General features: G+C 41.7%; 3 protein-coding genes across 4 annotated transcripts in view; 1 reads left to right on the forward strand and 2 right to left on the reverse strand.

Annotated features, from left to right (window-relative positions):
* The window catches only part of OARD1 (O-acyl-ADP-ribose deacylase 1), a gene marked incomplete at its 5' end in the record, with an annotated part of 41391 nt that overhangs the window by 7543 nt on the left and 6070 nt on the right, over window positions 1-27778 (forward strand). The window contains 2 exons of one of the 2 annotated variants that reach the window (XM_083619705.1): window positions 23015-23069; window positions 25754-25839. In XM_083619705.1, coding sequence (XP_083475831.1) covers window positions 23015-23054 — 40 coding nt within the window. In that variant the 3' untranslated portion in view covers window positions 23055-23069; window positions 25754-25839. Of the gene's footprint in view, window positions 1-23014; window positions 23070-25753; window positions 25840-27778 lie in introns of those variants that run through there. The other variant, XM_083619704.1, reaches the window with a different exon arrangement.
* APOBEC2 (apolipoprotein B mRNA editing enzyme catalytic subunit 2) lies at window positions 283-11305 on the reverse strand. Its single transcript, XM_083619687.1, has 3 exons — window positions 10921-11305; window positions 3057-3604; window positions 283-1534 (listed from the first exon to the last, which is right to left on the reverse strand). The coding sequence occupies exons 1-2, from the start codon at window positions 11073-11075 to the stop codon at window positions 3064-3066; spliced, it is 696 nt and encodes a 231-aa protein (XP_083475813.1). The 5' UTR covers window positions 11076-11305; the 3' UTR covers window positions 283-1534; window positions 3057-3063.
* Window positions 21437-26309, reverse strand: LOC310765123 (translocator protein-like; the record flags this gene model as incomplete). The annotated part of the gene is made up of 3 exons (XM_083619692.1): window positions 21437-23168; window positions 24850-24988; window positions 26137-26309. The coding sequence occupies 3 exons, from the start codon at window positions 26307-26309 to the stop codon at window positions 22989-22991; spliced, it is 492 nt and encodes a 163-aa protein (XP_083475818.1). The 3' UTR covers window positions 21437-22988.

The raw sequence follows: 27778 nt of genomic DNA on the forward strand, positions 1-27778 counted from the left end.
GGGATTTTTCTAAGTCTTGCCCAAAACTCTACTTCTGCAGCTCTTGTTCTTGCCATACATGGTCAGAGCTTTCAAGGTTGCTTCTTGCAGAAAAATAAAAGCTCCTATAGTATATATTAAAATAAATGTTGTTTCCCTTAGATCTGTATGTGCAATAAATATAAGATAGGTATTATCCAATTAGCATATTTCATTAAATTAATTGAATAGTGTGTCCCTGAAAGGATATATGTACCAGAAGACAGAAATTGTGCAAAAATAAAGAAACGCTCTGGGAGCAAATTTTTCATTTCCCCATATGTTTAATGTGGAGAATCTGTCACTACTGTGGTCCTTTTGTTGAAATCATCAATATCTCATTTATGTGATCTTCACATATTTGTATCACAGAGCATTTTGCAGTACAGTGATCTTGGAAGGGAACTTGTAAATCTTTATTAATTGCTTTATTAACTAAGAGATCTATGCCAGTGGTTCCCGAACTATTTTTCTCATGGACCACATGAAAATCTCAAAGGGTCTTGGTGAACCACTTAATTTTTTTTTTTGCCTGTTGTAGCACACTGTGCTAGATGCAGTATGCATTTTAATCGCATTTTTACAGACACATCATGGGCCATCTGAATGAAGTTTGCAGACACTGGTTCCACAGTTTGAGAACCCCTGGTTTATGCTATTATACATTTCTCATCATATTGTAATACATTCTGTGATCTAGAGAACCCCTTTAGGCAGATGCAAAGGTTTATGTAGGTCTACCAGAATTTTGGCACCCCTCTCTCCTATGAGCTGTTCCTTGCTTTGCTTCAGAGGTACATCAGATGTTTCCCCAAACTGGAGCTGGTATGGAAGAATGGCCATGCTGAAAAGAAGGACTCAAGCTGCCACATGTTTCTGGATTGGGACCATTGTTTTTTACCTTTGGGGCGGCAATCCTATACCACTTTACTTGAAAGTAAATTCCATTGAATGTAATGGGATTTCCTGCTGGGTAGACATGTAAGGAAGCCGACTGTTCAAACAAGTGAATCTGCAGAGTGTATAGCAAGATTTGGGCAGAATTCTAAGTGAATTGTCAGATAGCAAGTGGCTGAATAGCAGGACTTACGTATACTTATTTTATGCTCTCTTAAAGAAGATCTGAAATGATAAAAGAGTACCACATTTGCTAAACTTATTTAATTTGCATTATTGTTTTGGTAAGGAGCTCTTTGGTGTGGTTTGACTTCTTTGCTTAAAGTTTTCAGTGATGAAAAGCTTTGCACTGCAGATTGTTAACTTCATTCCATAGCATAATGCTTTTTCCTCCCATGTGAGCAGCAGCACTGCAGGTTTATGTATTTCAAACAACCAAATGCCTACATGCAGCGTAATAAATGTATTTTTAGTCAGCAAGGCGACATGTCAACCAGAGACTTGTGGTGTTGTTTTTCTTTTTCAAAGCAGCTCTGGAGGACTGAAGGGGGAGTCCCAGATGTCAAAGTATATCATGTTTGTCTCTCCATAGGGTTGGCAAACTTCACACACGCTGGCCCTGGGGAGAGAAAGGGAGACTTGAGTTGCTTTTCTCAAATGTACGGGGCTTTATTGCTCAAAATAACCAATGCCTCACCAGTTTGTTCCTCTTGCATAATGGACAAAATGATATAATATAGCTCTCCTTTAGCTTGGGGTGGGGTGTTTGCCGGATGTTTTTCTTCACCCCTTGCCAAGTTCCTAGCATAAATTCCATGTGGCACATCTTGCGTTTTAGAATAAGGTTTTGTCTTAGAATGGGGTGCCTAAGATTCCTGTTGACATTTGATATGGAAGCTGGTATAGGACTTTGATTGTATACTGATGAGGTTCCAGATGAGGTTTGCTGTAATGTCATGTGCCTGCTTTATTAGCACTTGTTTTCCATAATATTTTAATCTGTTTTCTTCAATGCCTGTTTTAAATAGATGGGATTCAAAGCAATGAATCTAAACTGCAGAAAAAATAATGTCTTTTGAAGTATGCCTTTAGAACTTGTTTGTTGTATATTGTGATGTATAATATAATAAGATTACCTGTTCCGACAGAGCAGCAGATACAGCCCAGGGGATGGGGCCATAGCTTAATGGTAGAGCACATGTTTTGCATGCAGCAGGTCCCAGGGCTCCTCTTGAAAACCTATTTATTGAGCATTCATTCTGATTTGATGGCACAAAGCTAACATGGAGCTTAGGCTATGTTTGTTCTCTTTTGAACATTAGTTCTGCTTTGCTTCTGGGGTGGTTATACAACAGTGAGCATTCATCCTGAACTGCTTATAGGTGTTTATATATCTTCCCGTTTCTCATTCATTCATCCAAGATTTTTCAGTGCATTTCCAACTGCAAAAAGTCTTTTTTATGTGGATTTGTCACATTTGGGTGACACAGTGTATTAATCCACTTTAATTGCACAAGCCTAAATTTTAAGTATGTGCTTGAATCCCTTCTGCAAAATAGTGATGGTCTGGAGGCATGCCCAGTTATAATCCCTGGCATCTCTAGGTAGAGCTGGGAAAGGCTCTTATCTGAAATCTTGGAGAGCCACTGCAAGTCATTGTAGGCCAAGGTCCTCTGGCCCACCATATGTTGTTAGATTCCAGTTCCCATAATCTCTGGCTGTTGGCTATGCTGGCTGGTGTTGTTGGGAGTGCAACAACATCTGAAGAGTCACAGGTTGAGATGGTTTGAAGCCAACTTTCTGTTCAGATGCTACACTCAGGGCACCTGCAAAAACTTCTGCCATGTGGCAGGGCAGTTGGTCTTCCACATATGCACAGGAGCTGTGTAGGGTATCTGCCATACAGAAATAGTTTTGATAGGCATCTAGACCTCTCATGTAGCTTATGAAATAGACTTCAGTATGGCTCTTCTGAAATGGGGAAAATTAAAAAAATGTCTCCAGCTCTTTGCTTTATCTTATTAACATTGGATAGAACAAAATGTATTTTTTTCATGAGTTAGATGGTCTGGGAAACTACTCTAAAAAGGAGAAAGCTTTCTGAAATTAGTTTTCAGAATTCATTACGGTACTGTACTTACTTGAACCTCAGTGCAAAACTTCAGCAAGCTTTTCTTCATAATATAGGAAGTTCTCTTGAATGTCCTCCCAGGGTGTAAATGCCTTAGGTTCCTCACCTTCCTCCTGCTCTACAAAATTCTTCCATACATACTCAAAGTCTTGAGGCTTCATGATTCTCATTTTACAGCCAGCTGTCTTCAATTTCTTCAGAGCAGCTTGAATGTCAGGCTCTTCCCACATGAAGAGACGGCCCACTACAATGGAGAGCTTCAGGTTCTTGTTCTTCTTCAGTGCCTTAGTTATCTGCTCAGCGCAGCCGACGCAGGGGCTAGAAGAGACATACCAGGTAACATTGTAGCGTAGGCCAGATTCACACGTAGGCAAGATGGTATTGAAGAAGGCATCTTCTGCATGGGCTGCTGCATGTTCATCCTCCAGATAGCCCCGTAAGGTTTTTGACTCCTTGCCTTGAATCTCTATGATGTAGCACAGGAAGGTCTTGTTCCGGCCTGAACTGTATTCTACATTCTTGAACTGGAACTTGAAAAAGAAGGCTGGAAGCCGTTCCCTGTATAAAAGAGTGAAAGAAAGCCTCAGTGTTACACACCTAATAACACACAACCCCCTTCATCCATTAATTTCAGAGTTATTGGTGGTGTTAAGGTAATTTTGTAACCATGTTATTCCCTTTAAGGCCTGAGACATAGAAGAATTGGGCAATGACTAAATTTCCTGAAGATACAGTATTTAATTCCATGTTCAAGTAATTTGGAGGTTTATGGTAGAAGTTGGTGAAAAAGCTTTGGTATAACCACAAGGGAGTTGCTATTGGAACTGGGGAAAAGTTGGAGGAAGTATGTCGTCAGATGTTTCCAGCTTAGAGGACAGGTTGTGCTTGCATCAGCTGTTTTTCAAGTAATCTGTTGCTGATATACACAAGCTAATTTCCCCTTTTGTGGTTTTAAAGTGATTTGAAAGTAAATATCTACAAACTATTGGTGAGCTATTCACCTGCCTGCTTTATTTTTCTATATTCATTTAAATCTACTGGCTATTAAGATTTTTCGCTTCTTCCTTTACTTTTCTAGCTCCTTTCTTGTATCCAAGATGCCCCATCTTGAATTACTCTTGGTGTAATGCACGCAAGTTAGCACTTAATCCCAGTACATATTTTCTTCTCTCCCTCCATCCCATAGTGAGATTTGTACCTCAAAGAACCTTCTCTGACCTTTCTGCAGCAAGCTTAAGTTCAGACTCTGATTGACTCATAGATGGATCAAGATTTGGAATCTTCCATGATAGTTGCCTTGTAGAAGCTAGTCATTCTATTGTGTGGGATTCAGCTAGCAAGTCCTGCTAGCGGAAGCCAGCACGGGCTCCTGCTAGTACAACAGGGCTTCCTCCCCAATCTCCTCCTGCATGCCCCCTTTGAGTGTGTGAGAGAACCTCCGGAACAGCGCATGGGAAGCAGAGAGGAAGATGTTCTGTTTGGCAAGCTGGAAAGCTTGCACTGACAGAACTATTGCCATAGCACTACATTGAATTTCTCCCACTGAAGTAGGAGAAGCATATGAAACCAGCTCTATGTATGTCCATTCTTCTGTGTGGGGCTTCAGCATTTCACTTTGCTCTTTTAACAGAGTATTAAGTTATATGATCTAAGTAAGTGCACCCATTTATCTCTCTCAAAGTCCCATCTTATAAAACTGGGCTTTGCTCCACTGTATTTCCTGCCAGGTGAATTCATCTTCATATTTCTGTCTATGTACCAGATGTAACAGGCTCTTGGCCTTCAGAGGCTCAAAATGTAAATCGATCAATTTCTCTTTAAGGTGCCATAGTTTGGTTTGTTAGTTTACCACAGGAAAGACAGTACAGCATCTTTTATGGAATTGCTCAGGTTCACTGGCTTCAAAGCAAGGATAGTTTAACATGCAAAATGAATGGCAAATTTTTAGGTAGCATTAGGGTATACTAGGGGTTGCAAGCTAGTATGGTGGGCTTCAACTCCTATCATCTCTGATCACTACTCAAGGTGGCTGGGAGTGATTAAAGTTGTAGTCCACAATATTTGGAGAGTGCTAGCTTGGCTACCACCTAGACTTTCTTGGATTTTAAGTGCCCGGTACACCCATGAAAACTGTTTGCTCATTGTGGATGCCAATATAGCTGCACTGTTTGATGTGGTGCTTATCTCTATAGTGTCTGCTATGTTCTGCCTAATTGCACATAAGTGCAGAGTGCATATTCCAGTGTGTGTGGATTCTAAACTCGGTGCTGGAAAATATCTTAAACAGATCTTGCCTCAAGGCTTTGAAGCCTCTGTCCTTAGCAATCAGAAATTGCAGCAGATTGCTTGTGCCCCCTGCAGCTCTGAAACGCTTAGTTATTCATCACTGAAAGGGCAAGGGGAAATGAAACCACACATCCCATAAATCAGAACATACGCGCACGTCTGTGACATAGTTGCCTTTCAAGCTATCTTGTGTGCTGTTCAACTTGCCCCTAACAATAGCTGTTCTCTTCTAACCTAACAGTGATTCAGAATGCTCAAGGGACTTCTACAACACATTAAAATTCATAGTTCATTGCAGTTCTGAGGCTAGAAGGGACATAATAGCTGGCTGACTGACTTACTCCCCCAATTTGCTATGTGAGGTTAATTATTTCTTTCTTTATTGCACATTTCTGTTCATTTAAAGAGGACCGAGCATAATATATATGTGAGTGTTGGGAAATACATATATCCATGTTTTACCAGTGAAGTAAATGAGCTATATAAATCTTACTGCATTGGATGACTCCTTGAAACTAGAAACTAGACATTTGGATATTTAGAGCTCTGTTGTAAACGTAGTTAAATCCTCTCTGTGTTACCTTGTCCCCTTACAGGAGTACTTTTTAAGTTATTCCCATGCAAGGAATACTTGTGAAAAACATTGGAATTGAAATTCCAAGTTGATTTATGAGGTATGATTTATGAGTTCTGGTGAATTTATTGTCCTTAAGATATCTCCTTTAAAAAAAAAATCTCATTGCTTTGCGGTTCTAATATTTGAATGCTGTGTATTCCTTCTACATGATGAGTCTGGAAGCACTCTCTTAGATTATGGTGATGCGCAGCAACCCACTGTTTCTTGTCTATCAGGCCCTATTATTTTGTTTATATAATTTTCTAGCTTAACTCCATTTGTGAAATTGTCTGAGAAACTAGTAATGTAAGAGCCAGTATGATGTAAGAGTGTCAGATTATGACTTGGGGAGATCTAGGTTCAAATCACTATTCAGCTATGAAGCGCACAATTTCTTAGCTTAACCTATTTCACAGGCTTGTTGTAAGGACTAAGTTCTGTGTGTATGGAACTGATCGAACACTATGAAGAGCCAAACAACGTGCTGCTTGCTGTCTTGAGGGACTTTGGAGCCACAGTATCAGGTATCCTCATGATCATGACAGCAGTCTGCCACTGCCAAAGAGAAGAGAGCAGGATTTGCACTTTGTGTTATTCCATCCTTTGGGCTGAAGCTATTTGTCTGATGGTTTAATTTCCATTGCAGAAGGATGCAGTGCAAATTAATGTATCTGTAGGAGTCATATGAAATGTACGTGGCAGCTTTAGGAAGAGTTAGAACACTATAGAAAGGGATAGGAGGATATTCTTAATTATAAAGATTGGTCAGATTCTCAGTGCAGGTTCCACAGCTGCTGCACCTGTTGGGGACAGCATCAAAAAAACTTGGCAAGACACTGTGAAGCTTTTCTAATCTACAAATGGCAATTGAAATGCTTGAACTGCCATGGGATAATTAGGCAGAAATGCTGGTATGTTTGGTGTTTTTAATCCCCTCATTAGCTAGATGACTGGCTTCATCAGACTGAAGCTTATAAATAAATAGAAAATTTGATCTGAGATTTCTCTTTGCAGCTGCAGGGGTTATGCTGTCGTAGAGCGCAAGATATTTAAAGAATAAACATTCTGAAGAAAAATGCCCTGCTTGTTTGGCTGCAGATACTCAAAGCTTTGATGAGACCACTGAATTCATAGTGTATCCTCTTATATTTGGTGCATACAGACTAAGCATGTGCTTGGGTACCATCAAAGAAGGGGCACAAAAACCAGATTTTTTTTAATAAAGAATTTGACATTTGACATTTTTTTTTAAAGGTAGACATCATGGGAAAAATCAGACATTTATTAGACTTTCTTGCATCCACTCCACATTCTTCCCCCATTTTTCTGTTTTATTTTTTATTCCTTATTACCACCTAAACCAGGGGGCATAGCAAAGATCAAAATAATGCAAGGAAATAAGATCCCATCAAATGTTGCAATAAATCTATGTTTTATTTTTGATGTTTTTTGAGTTCTATGTACTTGATTTTTTTTCTTACAGACACACACACGTGGGTGGGGGGATATGGTTTAGTATTCTTATGTTGAAATACATATGAGGGCACTAATTTTTTCAGTGCATAGGGTCTCTAACGGTTTTAATCCAGCCCTGCTTGTATTGCCTAACCTTACCCATGGAAAGCAGTTACTGAATTGTAATTGAACTTAGAACTGGTTTCAAATTTCAGCTCACTATGAACTCCTTTGATCTTAGGCAAATAATACATTTTTACCTTCTGCTTCTCATTTGACAAAGATGAGAAGAACTTTGGAGGTACCAATAGCAGTTCATATGAATATGTCACCGGTGTATGTTTTCTCTGCAAGCCTGTTTTGTTTCAAACCTATATTTAGTTCATTTTTTAAAATAAGTTGAAATTGAGCCTACTAAAGCCTAAAAATAAGCAACAAGAAATTATTTGGAAAGAATGCTTAAATATTGTAATACTAAGTGGCAGTATCGATATCTGAGCCTGTGAACACGGATGTCTCTCTGAAAGACTGGGCATGCTACAAGATAGTAGTTTAAATTATATTGGCAGAATGCCTCACCTCATGCAAAGGCATGATTCTACCTAGCAAAAGCATTACAATAAGTTACAAACAATGAGCATCTTCAGAACAGAATATGAAGGTTTTAGCTTTGGATACATGACCTTGCTCCAGTGAACTTCTATTGCTAGTGTTTGAAGTTGTGTATATGTGATGTTGGCACAATCCACATCCAACCTGTAGCTTCCTGAGGAATGCTGCTGTTTGATGTCTTCATTCAGACCAGCTTCCATCTGTCCAATTTGGAAATGTAAGCCACATTCCCTTGGTTAAACTGAAATCTTTACATTTTAGACAGCCATTATGCATGTGCTGATGACAGCACACGAGCAGCTTCATGAATAGGAGTTCCAGGGTTGGGTGGGTTGCGGACATGGGGAAGCCAAGCAGGTAGTGGGCACCAGGTGAAGACATCCCTGCCCATCTCTGGTATGTACATCAATGAGCAAGTGCAACGTGAAACACAGCAGGGCAAAGCAGCCTTGCTACATTTTAAGCCGCTAATGTGTAAATTGCCAGAGTTCCTTGTTGTTTAGTCAAGACCTACTACCTGATCCTTTTAATTGAAGATGCCAGGAATTGAAGCTAAGACATTATGGATGCAAATGCCCTCTAGACTGCCACTGAATTACACACTATCCCTTCTCTGCACTGGAGTGGGATAACTGTGCAGATCTGTAAGAACATCTTTGGTTTGGACTAGATGGAATTGTTGGGGTTCATTCTTACAAAACTGAGGTTATAGCTAGAGCTGAAATAGTGTAACCTGGTTTTTGTAGTACAGTAGTAGTAATAGTAACAATAATAATGTCCATCTCAACAGCATTATTATTTTTAATAATCCAGTATTTGCACACAGCTATAGTGCTGTGGTACAGTGTCATACTAGGAGTGTCAAGATCCAGATCTAAATCCCCACTTTGCCATGAAGCTTACTGTGTGTGAGCCTGAGCTAGTCATTGTAAACCTAACCTACCTCATGGAATTGATGTGAAGATAAAATGAGCAGTCATGTACACCGCCTTGGGCTCCTTTGAAGAAAGACTGGGTATAAATGTCAGAAATGAAATAACACTGCCCGTTCCCAACTCCCCAGAGGTCCATGGTTCTATTGCTGGTTTAGTAAAGCTATCAGAACTATTTGCTTTGTATCACAATCAACTGATAAACAATTGAAATAATAGAATTGTAGAGTTGGAAGGAATCTTGAGGATCATCTAGTCCTAACCCCTGCAATGCAGGAGTGTGCAGCTGTCCCATATGGGGATCAAACCTGCAACATTGGCAGTATCGGCACCAAGCTCTAACCAGCTGAGCTACCCAGGCTGAGAGACATGAAACACATATGGTAGCATGAAGCTGCTGTTGTTGTTGATAAGTAAATTTATATACCACTTAATGCCACTTAATTGTAAAAATCAGTTGTTCAAGTATTAAAATACATATAAGCATTCAAAATTAAAATACACAATAAAACGATATCATTGAAACATTAAAATAAAAACATCCATAATTGAAATGCGCATTGAAACAATCCCATCTGGTCGCAAGATCAAAGGAATGCCTCTGTAAACAGGTGTGTCTTTAATATATGCACCATGATCATTTATGGCACAATCCAGTTCATGTCTGCTCAGAAGTTAGCTCCAATGGGACTGCCAGGTAAGAGTGTAAAGTAGGATTACAGCCTTGGGCACCTAAACCCAAATAATTCAGCAATTAGTGGTGTCAAAAGTTTATATTTACAGTTTCTCTTGCTGCTATTTCTGGTAGAGACCAAGGAATGAATAACATTTAGTCCTTAAACCATAGCTCCACCCAGAAGTGGCTTAACTCCATAGAATAGAATGAGATGGTAATACACATCAAAAGAGCATAAGTGTATGAAACTTGAAACCAGGAGCCACCTAGACTCTGGATGATAACAAAGCATTGTCTTGGGGATTAGCACCTTGCCCTATTCATCTGCATTTAGTTGGGTGGGCCTCATTCTTTTCCTCTGCAACACCAATACAGAGCATAGCGACAAACAGTGTTGCAAACTCAAATTGCTAGCTAAGCTGTTATTACTGCAAATTCAGATCCTTGTTTTACAGTTTATGGCCACTTTTGATTTGTTTTGGGAACTGAATATCGTGGCATAGAGATCATGGTAGGAGGATAAAGGTGTATAATATTGGTGAATTTCTCACTACATATTGTAGTTGAAGTCTTAAGTATCACACTTATATGGTACTGTGATAAATATTATTAATGCTTAAAGACAGTGGCTCAAAAGGTTTTTCCAGATGAAACAATCTCTATGATTAAAGATTTTCTGATTGCATTATATGCCTGCTGTATTGTATAAAAACCTGTTAGATCTCTCAGATGACTTAGCATTCACCTCTGCTATTGGTCTTTTTAAACAATTTGATTTTATCTGCTTAGATACGAACCAAAAATTGCAGCTATAACTCTCTGTTTCAGAGTTGGAATAGATGCAAAGTCCCTCTAGTCCTACTCAGAAAGTTTCCTCTTTTTTCATTTTAATGAGGCTGCATATGTGGAAAAGGTTAACCAAATGCATGACATTCTTGCTGGCTCGTGGGAGGGCACACAGCCAGCAACCTCTTGCAATATGATTAAGCCCACAGGTGAGCATTTCCCCCACTGAGGGACAATAACAGTTTCAGTGCCATAAATGATAATCGTAAAATAAATACTTGCTGTGAGTTCATCCTGCTTGAATAACATTTAAATCTCTGTATTGCACCACAAAGTTTAGAAATAATATGGGTCGTCGTTCAGAGCAGTAAAACCTTGAACCTGAGGCAGACCCCTTTTTTAAAAAAACAAAACCCTGCAAACATTGCGGTGGCCAACTTTTGGAAAAATCTTCTTTTTGTCTTCTGTGTTTTTTGCTGCCGTTGAATATGGGATAAAACAGACCTCTTACCCTGTTACAATTTCGAAGGGTGGCAGCTCCTCCAGCTCCTGTGGCTTTTCGGCCTCCTCTGCATTTTCTACGTTCTCTGCGTTCTCTGCGTTCTCTGCATTTTCAGTCTTTTCGCCGTTCTGGGAGGCTTGCGGCTGCTCCTGCTTCTCAGCCATCCTGTTGCAGTGGATGTCCAAAGGCGACAGCAGGGGCCAAGAGCTGTGCTCAGGCTTCAGATGCAGAAATGTGACAGGAGATGGTGGTGGGGAGAGCTGGAAGTTCCAGCCCTAGACACAGTTGTCAGGAGCTATATATGGAATGGCAGCAACGACAGGGTTGGGTGCAGGCTAGGATGACTCCAGCACTCTCGGATGTCACCTCTTCACTTTCACTCTGGCTGTGGCCTCTCCCTTGCCTCCCTTTTATATTTTAAGTATGAAGTGACGAGTTCAGTGTGGGCGGATGATGGATGGAAAATCCTGAATGCAGAAGTAACCTATTTATCCACAGCCATGATGGAAAACTGGCTTCAAGCAAGGCTGGTCACTGACCAATGTCCCTGGACAGTTCGCCCTCCTCCTGCCCTTGAGGGACCACTCTTCCAGACTAGACAGGAGGAGGAAGGCACAATGCCGTTAGCTTTTTTAAAAAAAATGGACTGGTTGTTGAGCCAAAGGTTGATGGGGTCTTTTGTTGAAACCTTTACATACATATGAAAATTGTATCCTTTAAAATGCCTGTTTCCATAGGGCAGGGATGTGGCTGCAACTCCCATTAGCCCAAGGCAGCATGGCCAGTAGTGAGGAATGAAGGGAGACGTGACCCTACAGATGCTGTTAGACTATAAGTTAGCTACTTCTGCCCTGGGGAATATGCTGAAAAACAGACTGAAAGTTGTTTGGAATCAGCACCACACACCGAAAGTATGTTGGGGGAGATATTCTGCTAGCGCAAAATAATCTGAATGATTGAAGTTGTTCTTGAACCTGAGAGTAAACCTGAGAGTACATTGTACTGCCTTTTGTTGAGGATCTATGAAGTTTCCAATACACTGGAATATGATAGCATTAGTTAATAAGGAATATATAGGAGAAGTATTATGTCTTTTAGGTGGCTGCTTTTTCTTCTCCACAGTCAGTCTATCTGGAGATGTTTTGCTCAGGTGGAATTGCTCAGGGGACTAGGCCCAATACTGCCGTGGTGCAATTTGATATTTAAAAAATGAATGCAGATTGGGGCAAAGGGAAATGATACTGATGATCATGAATTGAGAATAGGAGCCTGCTTGAGGCAGGGAATACGCAGCTGGTTTTGAACAAGTATAAAAATGGCTAATTTTTTTGAACCCAGTGGATTTGGGTCCAGAGCAGGAGGAAGTGATGTGAAATGTGCAGATTTTGCCTATTGAAGCTCAGCTGTACATGCATTCTGAAAAAATATATAGCTTGCCTACAAGCTAGTTTGATCTGCAAAAGTTTGGGATGTCTGCATTGCTCTGCCCTGAGCTATCCAAAACTTCCTGAGGATGGAGATTGCCTTGAATACCTTTCATGTAGAATTTAGACTATAAAGATTGAAAAATTCCAACATACATTTTTATAATAAAAACATTAATAATGCAAGACAGTATTTTAAATAAGTGCATGCTGGATTTTATTTAATAGTTAACTGTATACGTTTTGCTCTCTTACATTTTTATTTCTCCCTCCCCCCTGGTATGTTTCGTTGGGAACCACATAGCAGCTCCCCAGTGTCCAGAACCCTTTTCAACTCTCCAGTGTTTGACAAATGTGCTTCAACAAATCAAGTTTTCCTGCACAGTATTTGAGAATATGTATTCCTCACATTCACACTTTACAATTTATGAACATAGTATGAAAAGTGGAGCTATCAACAGGGAGCAGCTTTGCACTAGCAGAAAGCATTTCTGCTCTTGCAAGGCTAGGCATTCTGTTTTCACTGACCTGCCCCTATCTACTGCAGCCACTTCTCTCCCTGCTCCAAGCTGCTCCTGAGAGGTGGGGGACCCTCCAGAACAATATGTATCATGATGCAGAGTGCTGCAGAAGATTGGAGGATTAGTGAAAATTGGGTGGATGCACAGAAGTGCTTTCTACTTGCACAAAGCAGCCAAAGGCACTATTGGACATATGATATAGAACCCAGCATCTTTAGAGATTTTTGCTGCTTTAAAAAGTTGAGCTGCTTCTTTAAGAGCAACAAAATTCCATTCATACCTATATGAGATTTCCGTCCATTCCTTTTAACTGTTTTTAAAAAGACCACTTACATAGAAACTTACACACCAATTGGTCTGTGGCATAAGCAGCAGTGATTTCATTGGGCCTCTGTAGCAAGCACCTGACAACTGCCTCTTGGACTGGGGTTTTATTATAAAAATGAGACAGAGACAACAGGGGCTATAATGCAATCTATGATCAGCTTTTTCAATGGTATGGAATACTTTCCATAGGAAGCGTATTGTTTTTCTCCCCTCCCTGGTTACTATGCACCCCAGACCAATCACTGTCACCTTTGACATTTTAGGGAGGAATTGTGGGGATGGGAATCCTGAGCTGATGAGTGATAACTCTTCCATACCCCTTCTCGTGTCCCTCTGACCCACTTTATTTTTGGAAGCTCTTGACTGCTGGATTAACCAGGGTCCCATCATTCTTGCCGCTTTAACTTTCACTGGAGCCAGCCAAGCTGCACGAATCAATGCTGAGCTTTAATCTAATCTTTGGAATGTGGTGCTGGGATTGTGGCTCCATCTCTTTCCCAGCTGCTGCTGAACTCCTTCTAGGGCAGTACTCTGCCTCTGTGCAGGCAGACACTGCACAGGAAGACAACAGAAATTGTGCAGTGCGCAGAGAACACAGTGGTGGTATGCTTTGGATTTGGTGTAGAAATCCTCATTGTGTTTGGTTCATTTATTTTGAGTATGCATCAGTGACGAACTGAAAACCCCCCTGCAAAATAGAAGGATGCCTCTGCAGAACCTTTATCATTCCATGAAGGCAGTCCAGGCAGTGGGCATATGGCATGTAGTTAACAGGAGGCTATGCTATGGACATATTTCAAACTAGAATCTTCCTCGTGGAGATTTTACGTCATAAACACGAACAACACTATAGATCAGAGCATTGGAGGAATCTCAAAAGTTATCTAGTTCAACCCCCTACGAATGCAGGGAATCCACTACTACAGCATCCCTGAAATGTTGCCCTGCAACCTCTGCTCAGGAACCTCTAATGAATGAGGCATTGCATTGTGAATCCAACTAATTTACATTTCAGTAAGCTGTTATAGAAAACAAACGAACAGATTTATTTATTTTTTTAAGTCTATCCATTTCTGAAACAATTTTCAAAATAAATTTAAGCCTTATGTTTTTATGTTGCAATATTGCTTATCCTGACAAAATACTGCTTTACTTTACTGTATTATACAAAGGTTGTGTTTGCACTCCCATTTGCTGTGCACTCACTGCGTTCACATGAAGTTCTCCAAATGCACATGTATCCTGTACTTCCCTATAAAATGCTGCTGTTTGATGCATTGCCAGCTTCTCACAGATTGGAGCCCTTGAGCTGTTCCTTAAACTGACATTGCTGCCTCCTCTGTGTGTACAGAAACAGAAACTAATCTGACCAGTCCTTTTTTTCTGGGGGTACACAGGGGTACGCATACCCCTAAACATTTTGTGAGTTTAAGTTTGGCCTCATTGAGGGGCAGTATTGTCAATATGAGTAGGAAAATGAGAGTACCCCTAAACATTTTTTTTAGAAAAAAAGCCCTGAATCTGATACTTTGCAATTTGCATTCCACAGGATTCAGATTGCAACAGAGTAAAATGCAGCTTGAGAAATAAAAAGCAATACAGATGCAGTTGGAGGTTGATATGAATATTGAATGCAGACATGCTGCAGACCACCTGAATGAAGCTGAGTTTGGGAACCCCTGCTGTACAACTTCATGGCTTGTTGGTCGCAGTTTGCAACTAATCTTAACTGTGTCTGCTGTAGATAAGGCTACTTTAAAAATCACTGTCTTATTAGTGTCATGCAGCAGTCCAAACTCTCCCCAGCTCTGCCTGCTGGCAGGGTGTCTAAAAACCACAAGTACAAGTCTAATATTCTCCGATGGTCTGTTTATAAGAGTTGCCCTTTTGTCAATGTGTATGTTTATATCCTCTGCTCATCTGGGTCTACCCCTAGGATATTTTCTAATTATAAAGGTGCCTACAGAGGACAGCGCCTTGCAATCCAGGCTCAGGAAATATTTATTTGGCCAGAAGCAAAGATGAAATAAGACACTGTCTGTATTGGACAGGGTTGGGATGTGCTCTTTAGAATAAAAAGGACAGCTTGTTATCAAAACAAAACGGATCCCTGGATACGTTGTTGGGCAGTGATTCCTCTGCTCCCCTCCTGTAACTACTGCAAGACAAATAAACAATAAACAAGCACACTTAGTAGCAGTAGCAACCAGAGGGTGTCTTCCTTTCCAGCAGCCCGCCCACCCAGTCTGCTTATTTTCCAGTGATTTCAGGGACAGATTGGCATGCTTTTATACCTCTGTACAGATTTGCTACATGCTATAGAACCATACCCAGGACTACAACAATATGGAGAAGCTATCAGGAGAGCAATGCTGGCACTCTTGTGTCAGGCTGACTTGGATTGTCTTAATTAGTAGGTATCAGTTAATTTTTCTGTGGCACATCAAAGCTACCGCTTATGGGCACCCTTGTTAAGATACCTAGAAGGCAAACAAAAGTGTTAATCTAATGGAATCTACCACTATGTATATTCTTCAACAACCTGATGACTAGGTATTATTTTACAGAGGGAGAAAAGCACACACAACCTGTTAGCCCTTCAAAGAGCTTAGAGAGCTGTGACATTGACATTCGCTTATGCTAGTCCATTAAAAATAAGACTGGGAAATAGCAGTTTAAGGAATGCTGGCATTCATCATTCTTTCCATTTCTGCTTGACCTTAGACCACTGTAGCCAAAGGACATTGAATATTCCAAATAAAAGGAGCCCCATGGGGTGTTGTATATCTAAGATGTAACCACCCTGAGATCTATGGGTATAGGGTGGTATATAAATTTAATAAACAACAACAATAATTTTAAACCATTTATATATAAAACTGTATTGGGTAAGTGCACAAATGTGATTTCAACTGTGTGTGTGAGCATCAGGGCTTTGAGATAAGCTATGACTCCAAGCAAATTCTATTCCAGATGTAAGAGCCATGCTCCTCACCCTCCTAGTTCTATATAACAATTTTTTTTTTGGCCTTGTGACAGGTGAGGAAGCATTGGAGCTTAATGGCAGAGCATATGCTTTGCATTCTAAATATTCCACCAGGTACAATCCCTGACATTTCCAAGTAGGACTGAGAAAGGTCCTTCTTGGAAAAGCTTGGAGAGCTACTGAAAGTGTAGGCAGTATTAAGCTTGATGAACCAATGGCTTAGCATAAGACATTCTCTCTCTAAATAATAATAATAATAATAATAATAATAATAAGGCTCAGTGGAATTTCCCTTTTTGCATAGTTGTACAGAAATTTATAAATAAGTATATCTGCTATCTAACCATCCATCTTCCTTCCACAGAAGGCTCTGTGGAAGCCTTCTTGATTAAAAGGAGGGGTGTAGAATGCTTAAAAATAAGTACATGAAACAATTTATTTTACATATATGGCTTAATGATTTGACTCAGTGCAAGAGTCCATGGTTCTTAAGCAGGAAACCCAAGTGAAGAACTGAGTAAGCTTGAAATAGCATGAAACTGCCTTTAATTTTGGAACAGAGCCAATTGGATTGTTCAGTCACAAAGTCATGTATGCTTGACAGCTTATTAGAACTCTTCAGATTTCAGCAAATAAAATGCAGGTCCTTAACATAACTTGAAACATTGAGTAGATTGGGAATTGCATGGGTTGACACTGATGTTGAGGCTGTTTACATGTAAAAGTATCTTGGCAGGTAGTAAATGTGGATGTGGTCTTTCAATAAGATCAGCCAAGGCATTAACTTGGCATGGAGTACATTATCTCCCTGAAGGCTGGGGGAATTGGAAAGGTGTCTTTGTGGTGGCGCCAGTGGTGTATGAATATCTCAGCTGTATGCCAGCATCAGATGACTTGTCTAGCTTCGGGGCTCGACAGAAACAAAATAAATACAATGCTCATAAGCTTGCATGTAACACAGTGTTAAATGATACAGATATTTTACCTGTTTCGAAATGCCTCTGAATACCAATTGCCGAGGAACCACAGCAGGAGATGGTGTGCACATCTCCTGATTTTAGGCTTCCCAGAGGCACCACCTGGTTGACCACTCTGGAAAAGAGGATGCTGGACTAGATGAGACTTTGGTCTGATCCAGCAGGACTCTTCTTTATGTTGTTTATTTTAAAATGTCTCCCCTGTTCCCCACTCCAACTATGGTGGTAACTCAGAACAGCTAACAACATAGAAAATCATCAAGACAATATCAAAAGCAACAAGAGATTCTTGTTTCAGCCTCCTAAAAAGACCCGAAGTAGACATGAAGCCACAGGCAACCGTGCTGTAACCAAAAATACTCTGATCCTTGTGCCTGTAGTATTGAATGACAGTCACTGGAGTTACCTGAAGCAGAATTTTGGAAATCGAGTGGAGTATATAGCAAAGCAGGTGCTTAGGATCTACAGGACTCAAGTGGTTTAGGGCAGGCATGGGCAAACTCAGCCCTCCAGATGTTTTGGGACAACTCCCATCATCACTGACCACTGGTCCTGTTAGCTAGGGATGATGGGAGTTGTAGTCCCAAAACATCTGGAGGGCTGTTTGCCTATGCCTGGTTTAGGGCTATAAAGTTGAGAAGTAGCAAGCTGAGTTAAGGCCAGAACAGGTGATCAAGGCAGATTGAATGGGACTGCAGTTATAGGCTCTGTCCATCCCATTCCCAGGCATTAGATTGGCCAGCAGCATTTTGAACCAATTTACATTTCTGAACACTTTTCAAAGGCAGCCCCGTGTAAAGTTCATTGCAGTAGTCCAGTTTTGATGTTCTTGGTGCATGAATAACCATGGCCAAGTCCATCTAGAAATAGTGCTGGATCAAGGAACCCTCTGAAGCTGTGAACTTCCAGCATAAGGGAGCGTTCAACTCCATCCAGCACAGTCTGTACCTCAAGCCCTGGACTAACTGATCTACCAGCAAATAGTACTTCTGTGATCTGGATTAAATTTCACTTTATTCCCCATATCCATTACCTTACTGCCATTCAGCGTTGCTTCAAGATTACTATTCGCTCCCTAGATTCTGTAAAAATGAGAGAGATACTTGATTATGGTTATAGCTATCTGTTCATGATACAGGTAAGAGTGGTGTTTGAATGCTGATGTTGCAAACTAAATTTGTTTCGTATAATTTACCCCTTAAACTCTTACCAACAGATAAGAAAAACTCCAAAATCTGTATTAGGGCAATACCTTATCACAGGTCAACAAAAACATAAATAGCGTGGAAGCATGCATGTTCTCCAGAACCCTTCTGTAGGCTAAATGGTAAGCAGAGCAAGGGGTGGGGGCCAGAGAGGGAAACACATCTTGTCTGGCACCAAACCCATGGAGTTTGCATCTGGTCAGAGACTTCTGATACAGGGGCAGCCCACCCATGAGGCAAGGTGAGATGACTGCCTCAGGCGGCAGGATCCACAGGGGCAGCAGATCCGGCCTCCAAGGAATGCATTGCCTGTTGTTGTTGCTGCTGCTGCTGTGGTGGGAGCAACAGCTGCAGCACACTTCTTGGAGGCCGGATCTGCTGACAGCACCACCACATGCACCCCTACCTCTACAGTGGCCTCTTGGCAAATGGGAGGCACTGGTCGTTTCCTCTCACCCTTGTTCCCGATGCAGATCATTATTCCTCACTTGATCCTTCCCTGGTGGTGGGGTTGGACGCCATTTTGTGGTTCTCCTCAGGTGCCAAAATGTCTTGGGCCAGCACTTAAGATGGAATTGGAGAGGGTAGAGCAGGGAGTTGAATGAGGCTTCTTTTAGGTGCCATGTTCCAAACTGGTCTTGGTACAACCCGATAGCTATATAGCACCTAAAAAGAGTCACGTTTGAATGTCTGCTACCTCCCCATCATTCTGCTTTAAAACTCTGACCAGAGGCAGACCCCAAGCCTTAACATCAGCCAAAATAGTTTTCCTCCCCTTCCCCTTCTGCTCTGCTTACCATCCAGTCTGATGAAAGGTTATGGAGAACTTAAAAACTTGCACGCTGTTTTGTGATACCTTGGCTAGCCTATTAAAGGTACTGCCCTGATAAGGATTCTGTAACAGAACCAACATAGCATTTGTGTGCCTTATCTTGTCTCAGAACAGTAATCACTAGATGGCGCTCTGGCTCTCTAAATAATCATTGTGCACCAGGACTGGGCAGATTACATGAAGTAAGTTCTTTGGATAAGACCAGCTGATCTTTTAAGGGACCGTTTCAGTGTAACATCAGCCACTCTTTCTTATTTTCCCCTTCCCAAGTAAAATGTAAATTCACATATTTGTGTCACCTTTGCCAAACTATAACTGTAAGAACTGTGTTGTCAGTCATTCTTGGGAAAGATTTCAAACCCAGATACTTTATTTAATTTACAATATTTATGACCTGCACAAGGCAGTATACTGACTAAATTCAAGTTATCAGGTGCTCAGAACAGATGGGGTAGTTCAGCTTATGAATTTGTAAAGGGACCCCTGACCATTAGGTCCAGTCGTGGCCGACTCTGGGGTTGTGGCGTTCATCTTGCTTTATTGGCCGAGGGAGCCGGTGTACAGCTTCCGGGTCATGTGGCCAGCATGACTAAGCCACTTCTGGCAAATCAGAGCAGTGCATGGAAACGCCGTTTACCTTTCCGCCGGAGCGGTACCTATTTATCTACTTGCACTTCGATGTGCTTTCAGACTGCTAGGTTGGCAGGAGCAGGGACCGAGCAAAGGGAGCTCACCCCGTCGCGGGGATTCAAACTGCCGACCTTCTGATTAGCAAGTCCTAGGCTCTGTGGTTTAACCCACAGTGCCACCCGCGTCCCTCTGTTGGATCTTTAGTCTGACCCAATAGTGGCAATGCTTTTATTCTTATGGTAGAGTGTGTTGCAATGTGAGCTTCTGAGATACGATGCATGGAATTTGAGATCTTGCTATTTTGGCAGATCTTCTTTAGCAATGTGTTTCTATTATTTTTACAAAGTTAAATCACGTACACCTTTGCCAATTGTTTGATTCTGTTAAAGAATGAGTGCAAAGTTCACAATGCTCTACCATTCTCTGAGCCATCGTGCTCTCTAGTTGACTCACACCTTTGTTTAAAAACAAACTTGGATGGATGGCCATGAGTCACCACTGAAAAGCTAAAGAAAACAGGCTCACTTCATCAAGCACGTATCCTGCTGCACAAAACTGTTTACATAATTTGCATCCAGTTCAAACTGGGCTGGAAATGTTCCCAGTCAGAGGCATACCTAGTGTCCCTTGCACCCCTGGCAAGGAACTGTATTGCTGCCCCCACCCCAAAAAAATCTGAGAAGCAGTAGAGGTTGCCTGGACATCAGGAAGGATGTGCCTCCTCTGGGCTGGATGGGACACCCACACTGCTCTCTACCAGGAAGCTGCTCTGAGGACCCCTTTCTGTTCCCTCCAGCAGCAGCAGCAGCAGCAGCAGCAGCTTTTCCTGCTAGAGATCTCAGCAGATTCCTCCTGTGGGCAAAGCAGGGGCTGGAGTGCTGAGCCAGGGTGTGTGTGCTCTCGAGGTGTCATGGGAGGACTTGTGCCCGATAAGTGATTGGGGGGCAGGCCAGCACCCCTGTTTCACCAATGCCCTATTTCCCTCTGTTCTTGAGTGTCAAGAAAGGATACACGGAGTTGGCCTTTGACCATCAGTCATGTTTTCACAGCAATATTAATAGTAGTATAAAATACAAATCATTGCACTGATTACGAAAACCTACTTCTAGATTCTGGAATAAGGCAGGTTTTTAAAATTAGGACTCCAGAATCCTGTCTCCCCCAGAAGCTTTCCAGAGCACCATTCAATATCCCATGGAGGAGTCTCCATCACAGAGCAGATGCATTGGATTTGCCAGTCAATGTAATTCCTGTGATCACTTGTGAACAATGTCAGAGAAGAGCTGTTGCTCTGTGGTTGGTGCACATGAGAAGGTCCATGGTTCAAACCACAGAATCTCCAGGTAGGTCTGAAACTGTGGAGAGCTGCTAAATCAACATCTATGAGTACTGATCTAGATTGATCAGTGGTCTGACTATGTATGAGACAAATTCATATGTTCCTACCCACATGGTGGCCCTCAAAAGGCATTTCAAGGCAGTTTCCAGTTTAAAACACAAGCTCTATATGTGGGTGGGTGAAGGAGTTGGTGCTTATGCATTGACCTCCAGATGTCCTGAAAACCAGCCTGCCTGCTCTGATTAAAGACTGTGTTGCCCATTAGGGAAAAAAAATCCAAAAGCCACAGTAGGACAATACCTTTATTAGGACAAAGCAAAATTCACAAAGTCATGAGCAAGCTTATGTTCCCCAGAAACGGTTTTTTTCCAGCCAGAACTTGCCGGAACTCAGTTCCGGCGCCTCTCAGGTGGGCGTCATTGCCATTATAAGGGAACAAAGGAGCCATTCATGGTGAGTTCTGGTGCCTCTTCTAGAAAAATACACTGCCTGAAACACTTAGTCAGGCTGGGTGTTCAACAAAACAATGCAAAGGGGAGAAAAAGCAGAATATGATGTCAAAGCCCCAAAGTCTGCAGTTTGTAGCAGTGTTAAGAGGGTATTGGGCAAACTTCATTAAGTAAGCCTCTGCTGGATGCTAAACAGATTTCAGGTTGCACCAAGGGCTACTGGGAGAAAGAAGCAATAATAGCAGCTCCCCCACTTAACCCCCCCCCCCCACAACTTATTAAATCTATTTCCAAATGGCTGGCCATGTTAATCTCAAGCAGCAAAAGCAAATATATTATACTATAACTTTTGGGGGACCCATTTCCAGCAGTTGCTCGGTTCTGTCCCCAGCACTAGAACTGAATTCCTTTACTTTAAACAAATGAAAACACAGCTTGTGAAATAGCTCATCATGGTGCATTCATGTGTAACCATCTGCCCATGTAATAACTGACTTGGAAAAACAGAGCAAACCCTCCTGTCGGGTGAAAATAATTCCTGTTGCATTCTCAGCATCTGAGCCTTTTCATACATTCACCCAGCTATGCCACTGAGTATCCACCTAACAGAGTGCCTGAGGCTATTCCCAACTCCACAAAAAAACCCCAAAACCAGTGCTTAAACATCCACACTTTACATGTTTAGGTGTAGAAAGACTTGCACCTTAGTCCTGTACACACTTTCCTGGGAGTAGGCCCTACTGAATTCAATAAAGCTTACTCGCAAATAGACATATGTAGGATTGCACTGTTTATATGCTATTGGAATGAAGCCAACAAAAAAAATAGGTCCTTGCCCCAATGTGTTACAATCTAAATTATGGCACTTGGGGAAAAGAATGAAGAGGGGAGGAAATGGGAGAGGAAAAGATAATGTATGCACCTAAAAAGCAAGAATGTGTGAAGCAACCCTCATTAGTACAACACATATATGGGTGTTCAACTCTTAATGAGTCTAGTGCACCTCCAGATTTTTCTGAAGTAGTCTAACTACAATTCAGTGAAACAAAACAAAGCTAATCCAAAGTTTTAAGAAGGGCTTATCTATATAAATGTTACCTGACAACATCGTCTCATTAGAATACTAAGGCTTCAATTAATTCAGTGAGACTTCTCTGAGTAAACATGTATAAAATAGTGCTTTGAATGAGGATGGGAACTGTGGTTTTCAAACTCAGAATGTATAACAGTCTTCTTAATATGTGCCATTGCATTTCGTAAAGGATTCCCCATCTCCCAACCCTTAAATGCTAAATGCTTTTGTGCCAGTTAAATTAACTTCCTTCATAGTACCAGATCTCAGTGTCAAAGGGTTTCGCCAAATATGTCCATTTCCCCAGTTCCTTCCTTATTCTTTCTTCTTTCCCTTTTCAGGATTGTCTTTCCAGATACGGTAGGTAAGAGAAGAAGCTAAGGTCAGCCAGGCAAGGTAAGGCAGCATCAGCAGTGTTGCTGTTTTGTTAATAGGGTACCAGGAATACATCGTGGCCAGCACTAACCCATAAAGACCCACAATGTCGATCAGGGCCTGGAAAAGAGAAATAGCAATGTCTAAATGATTGACACACTGGACAGAATGCAAAAGACACAATCTCTTCTTTTACCACAAGGCTGAGAATGATCCTACACAAAGCAAGTGGCTGAGCACTCCAGGACTGCCCCATCTGCTCCCATGTACCTCTCAGGCTTTTCATGCCAGAGCTTTTTGTCAGTGGAAGCATTGCTCCATTGGCAACTGGAACAGGTTGCTGGTCCCCTCATTTCCCTGCCTCCCTTGCAAAGATCTTTGCACAATGTTCTTCTGCAGGAATCGGGACAGAAGCTTTTATTTAGCAGGCACTAGTCGTAGTGATGGTGGCTGGCTCAGTGCACAGGGTGGATCCAGCTCATAGTGGTAGAGCAAGGTTTTCCCAGGTGTCAACTATAGAATCCTTTCACCAGATACTATGCTTTTGTGCCAGTAGACAGCAGAGCATAGGATGGGGCTGGGTGGGCCATATTCCTTTTAGCAGAGCAGGATAAGAGTTATTAGCCTTATTACCAAATTTTCCAAGTTGTAATGTCACTTCCATCTGTGCTTAGAAATGTTGCCATTCTTCCTCAGTTCCCTAGAGGCTGGAATTTAGCCATCTGAACACTCCAGGCTCTCCTTTTCTTCATCTCTAATGCAGCGCTAAGTGTCTAAATGTGCTAATCCAAACAATTCCTATCATACATATTCTCTTATTAACACCTTGGCATTTTACAGTTTAATAAGGCACATATGAATAATGAGCGCACTGAAGCTCTGGCCTTTGCTTGTTGATTAGGTCAAGGTGTGGTGCTCAGAGCTGCTTATCTCAAGACACACCATTCTCAACTGAAAAATATGGATCACCCCGATCATAACGGTGCTAGCTTCACACCCTTCTCGAGGCAACCAGCTGCTTTAATTTTGAAGGCAGTAAACAGAACTGCAAGGGGCTGATATCACTGGTGGGAGCGAGCTGCAAAGTGGATACAAGCCATGCAAGCCTTTTGCCCCAGTTCATCAAATTCTCCTTGTAACTAAATGCCAGCTACAAACATTATGGAGGACCTCGCTTGAAGACTCATTATTGTGTGCCCAGGGAACTTTAATCGCCACTAAAACACATTAACCTATCTGCCTGCTTTGTTCTGTAGCAGGTTGTTTTGCCCTCTTTTTCTGCTTTACCCTTTGGGAACATGGACAGAAAATCAAGGGCTTGGGGCCAGAGAGAGCAAAGAACAAAGCCGTAAAGGAATTAGTTCTAGTTCGTTTGTTACATTTATATCCTGTTTTTCTTACTGGGAACTTTGCCCCTATTTTCTCTCCACAACAACCCTGTGAGGTAGCTTAAGATGAGAGCTTATGACTGGCCCAAGTGAGCTTCATGGCAGAGTGGGTTTCTCCACAGTTCTGGTCTAACATTTGAAGCACTGTGTCCCACTGGCTCAACAACTGAAAGCCTCACTCTGGACCTTCCTAGTTTTGACATTTCTAGCAGAAACTCAGTATATTTTGAGGCCCGGACATAATGTGTGCGTTTACATAACCATGCCTACTAGAGGATTTTTTAAAAAGAGTCTGCACATTCCACTGAACAATTTTAGCCCAGCAGTTTCCTAGTCAGCCTCACTGGAGGTCCCAAAAAGGTAACAGCAATACAGGCAACATAATGGTACAGCAAATGTTTGGGATACATTACCAGCTTTAGGTTGTGAGCTCCAAAGAATATAGGAGTCCATGCCCAGTTCAGTGCAAGCTGAGCTCCATAGAGGCCCAGTGGGACAACTGCTTGACTGTTGAAGCCATCAAGGTCCTTCCACACCAAATATGAAGCATACCTGCAGAAAAGGAAACCAGACAATGCTTTGCTTTTGAATGCCACATTATCAGCTTTGCTTCAGTAGGATTACTACTCTGAGCAACCCTTCCCGTGTAAGCCTTAACACCAGTGAAATGTAGCTTAGATGATGGCTTAGTACCTTTGAAGCTTTTTTAGTAGAAATCTCAAAGATAAGACATAACAAATCTATGGTGCCGCTTCACAAGCACTTGGTTTATCAATATAGCTAGAATTTCACTACAGAAAGCCCTCAACTTACATGGGGGTTACATTCTGAGGATCGCACCTAAAGCCAAAATTTTGTATAGTCAAAACCCATTGGGTTCAAAGGCGGGTGGGATTGCCAATGTCATTTCCCCAGGAACCCAGCCCCCTTTCCACCCCTTTTTAGTTTTTTGCTACATGTGTAAAGCTAAATGTGCACAATATAAATGTGTGTAAGTTGTGGGCTTACTCTATTTCCCAGAGCTAGTTTAATGTTGCAGAATTTTTGATTATCACTACCAATCTAGCAGGAGTTCTGAGCCCCCAAGGAATCTGCATTAAAGAAGTAGTGCAGAAGGGTCTAAGATATTAAGTGTAATTATACACCTGTCTACGCAGAAGTAAGGCCCACTTTCAATGGTACTTTGGACTTAACTCTTAAGAAAGTGTGTTTAGGATTGCAACCTAAGAGTCGCAACTTCTGTCCTCCTGGATGGAGACAGTAGACTGGAACAACTTCATTAAAGGCAGCATCCTGACACTACTTAATCCATTGCAGGGGGCTCTAGGATAGCATTTCCCAACATGAAATGCAAGAAGGGAGATGGAAGCAAGGAGCCACTGGGTCAGGATTAATTGCAACAGGTAGCACCCAGCTAAAACCCACTGAAATGGAGGTACCTGAGTTAGTTGTGTCTATTCCATGGATCTATGTTGAGTGTGACTAACTGGAGAAAACCCACCATGAAGAGGAAATCAGCCAACTAGTTGCTACAAAGGCTACCATGGAAGCAGCAGAGGCAAATGGAATTGCTGTCAGTCTGTTCCCATGTATTTTTTCTTGGACCTAAGTTCCACTGAATTCAGTTGGGCTTGCTTTCTAGCATGTGCTTAGGACTGGAGCCTTGAGTGAAGAGGAAGGGGCTGCCCAGGAAGCCTTACCCCATGCTTGTATACAGTGTCGTCCAAGCAACTGGGAACATTTTATTGGGTGGCCGCCATGACGGTTTCTTCAGATCTTCAAACCACGTGGGCACTTCCTTCCGAGTGAAGAACCAGCCCAGGAATCCACCAAGATGGGGCAAGGCTGTGAAGCCAAGAGCGTGGACCCACATCCTCAGCCAGACAGTTCTAGCAAATACGGATTGCGCCTGTGTCTTTGAAACTGAAAATTGGTAATTGTACACCATTAGTTATTTTCACATTGGGAGGTACTCTCAACTTAAGATGTGTTTCCTTCTGTAGGTTAAAGCAAATAAAGCAAAGATCTTTTTTCTTGTGTTGGTTAAAATGAGGAACAGATGCAGATGTTCCTTTTCCAATTATCTTTCCTTCGAGGATGCTGTTATTAGCATTTTAAAGTTAGAGTAAGCCATTTTACTATATAAAGAATGCTGTTAAGACCATGGCAGTCTAATTTGGCAAATTTATCTCCCCTTAGCAGTCTGCTGCTGTTCTTCAGGTAGGCCACTTATGACCCGTTAGAAGCTTCATGTTCAGAACTAGCATATATGTCTTGCATATGGGATGCTGGAGACAAAGAATAGGGGATGCTCATCATCTGCTGTAGGAGACAAGATGCTGTAGTAGATAGGCCTTGATCATAGAATTGGAAGAGACCTTAGAGGCCATCAAGTCTCAACTCACTGTTCAATGCAGGATGTGCAATGCAGGTTGTGACTACAGCATCCCTGCCAGACAGCCACTCAAGCTTTATTTAAGGCAAAGCAATTCTCATGCTTTATTTTTTCATTTGGCAAACCCTTACCTACATAATTACACTTCACAACTGTGTACCAGACAGCAGATTCTCTAGTAAGCAGTCAGGGATAATGATCAGAAAACAGATTTAGTGTGCTTCCCCATCCCCTGAAGTATGTCTCATTCGTTTCAAGTAGTTTTAGGATTATAACTAAAGACTTTTTAGTCCCATTGAGAGCCTGGTGTTAAACTAGAGTTTGCTGAGGAACAGATTTCTTATCAAACAGAAAATTCTGATACTGTTTGCCATTATAGGAGATCAGAAAAAAATTATTTCACACGCCCTGCAGCCTGAATGCTCTGTTAAAGATAGGTGGAATAAACAAGTTATTTTTGATCGCTTCATTTAATTCCATTGGGAATTTCCCATAGGCAAGATGTTTTTTCTTGACTGAAGTATTTCCTGTTTTCAGTTTTGTTTTGTAAAAAAAATACTTCCAGCTCCACAGACAACAGGAATCTCGATTCCCATTCTGAAGTTCTAATACGTATTCATAGTCTCCATTTGTTACACTATGATGAACAGATGAGGAGAATAGGTAACACTGTAGGGAGGATCATTGTACATTTCTAGAATTACAGTAATATTTTTTTAAAAAACTCAGCAACAGCAAGAGAGCCCTGCTGCTGCAGCCTGCGAAAACGCTTTGCACAGACGGCATATGATACAAGCTTTCGCGGACTAGAGTCGCGCAGGAAAGCTCTCCCGCCACAATCCAAGGGCGTTCGGTTGGTCACGCTTCAGGATGACACAGGGGTCTTTGCTGTTAACGTTTCTAAAAAGACGGAGAGGTGGCTTGGCTTGACCTTCCGCCTCGAGGCA

Source organism: Podarcis filfolensis (assembly GCF_964270895.1).
Source record: "Podarcis filfolensis genome assembly, chromosome: 6".
NCBI lineage: Eukaryota > Metazoa > Chordata > Lepidosauria > Squamata > Lacertidae > Podarcis > Podarcis filfolensis.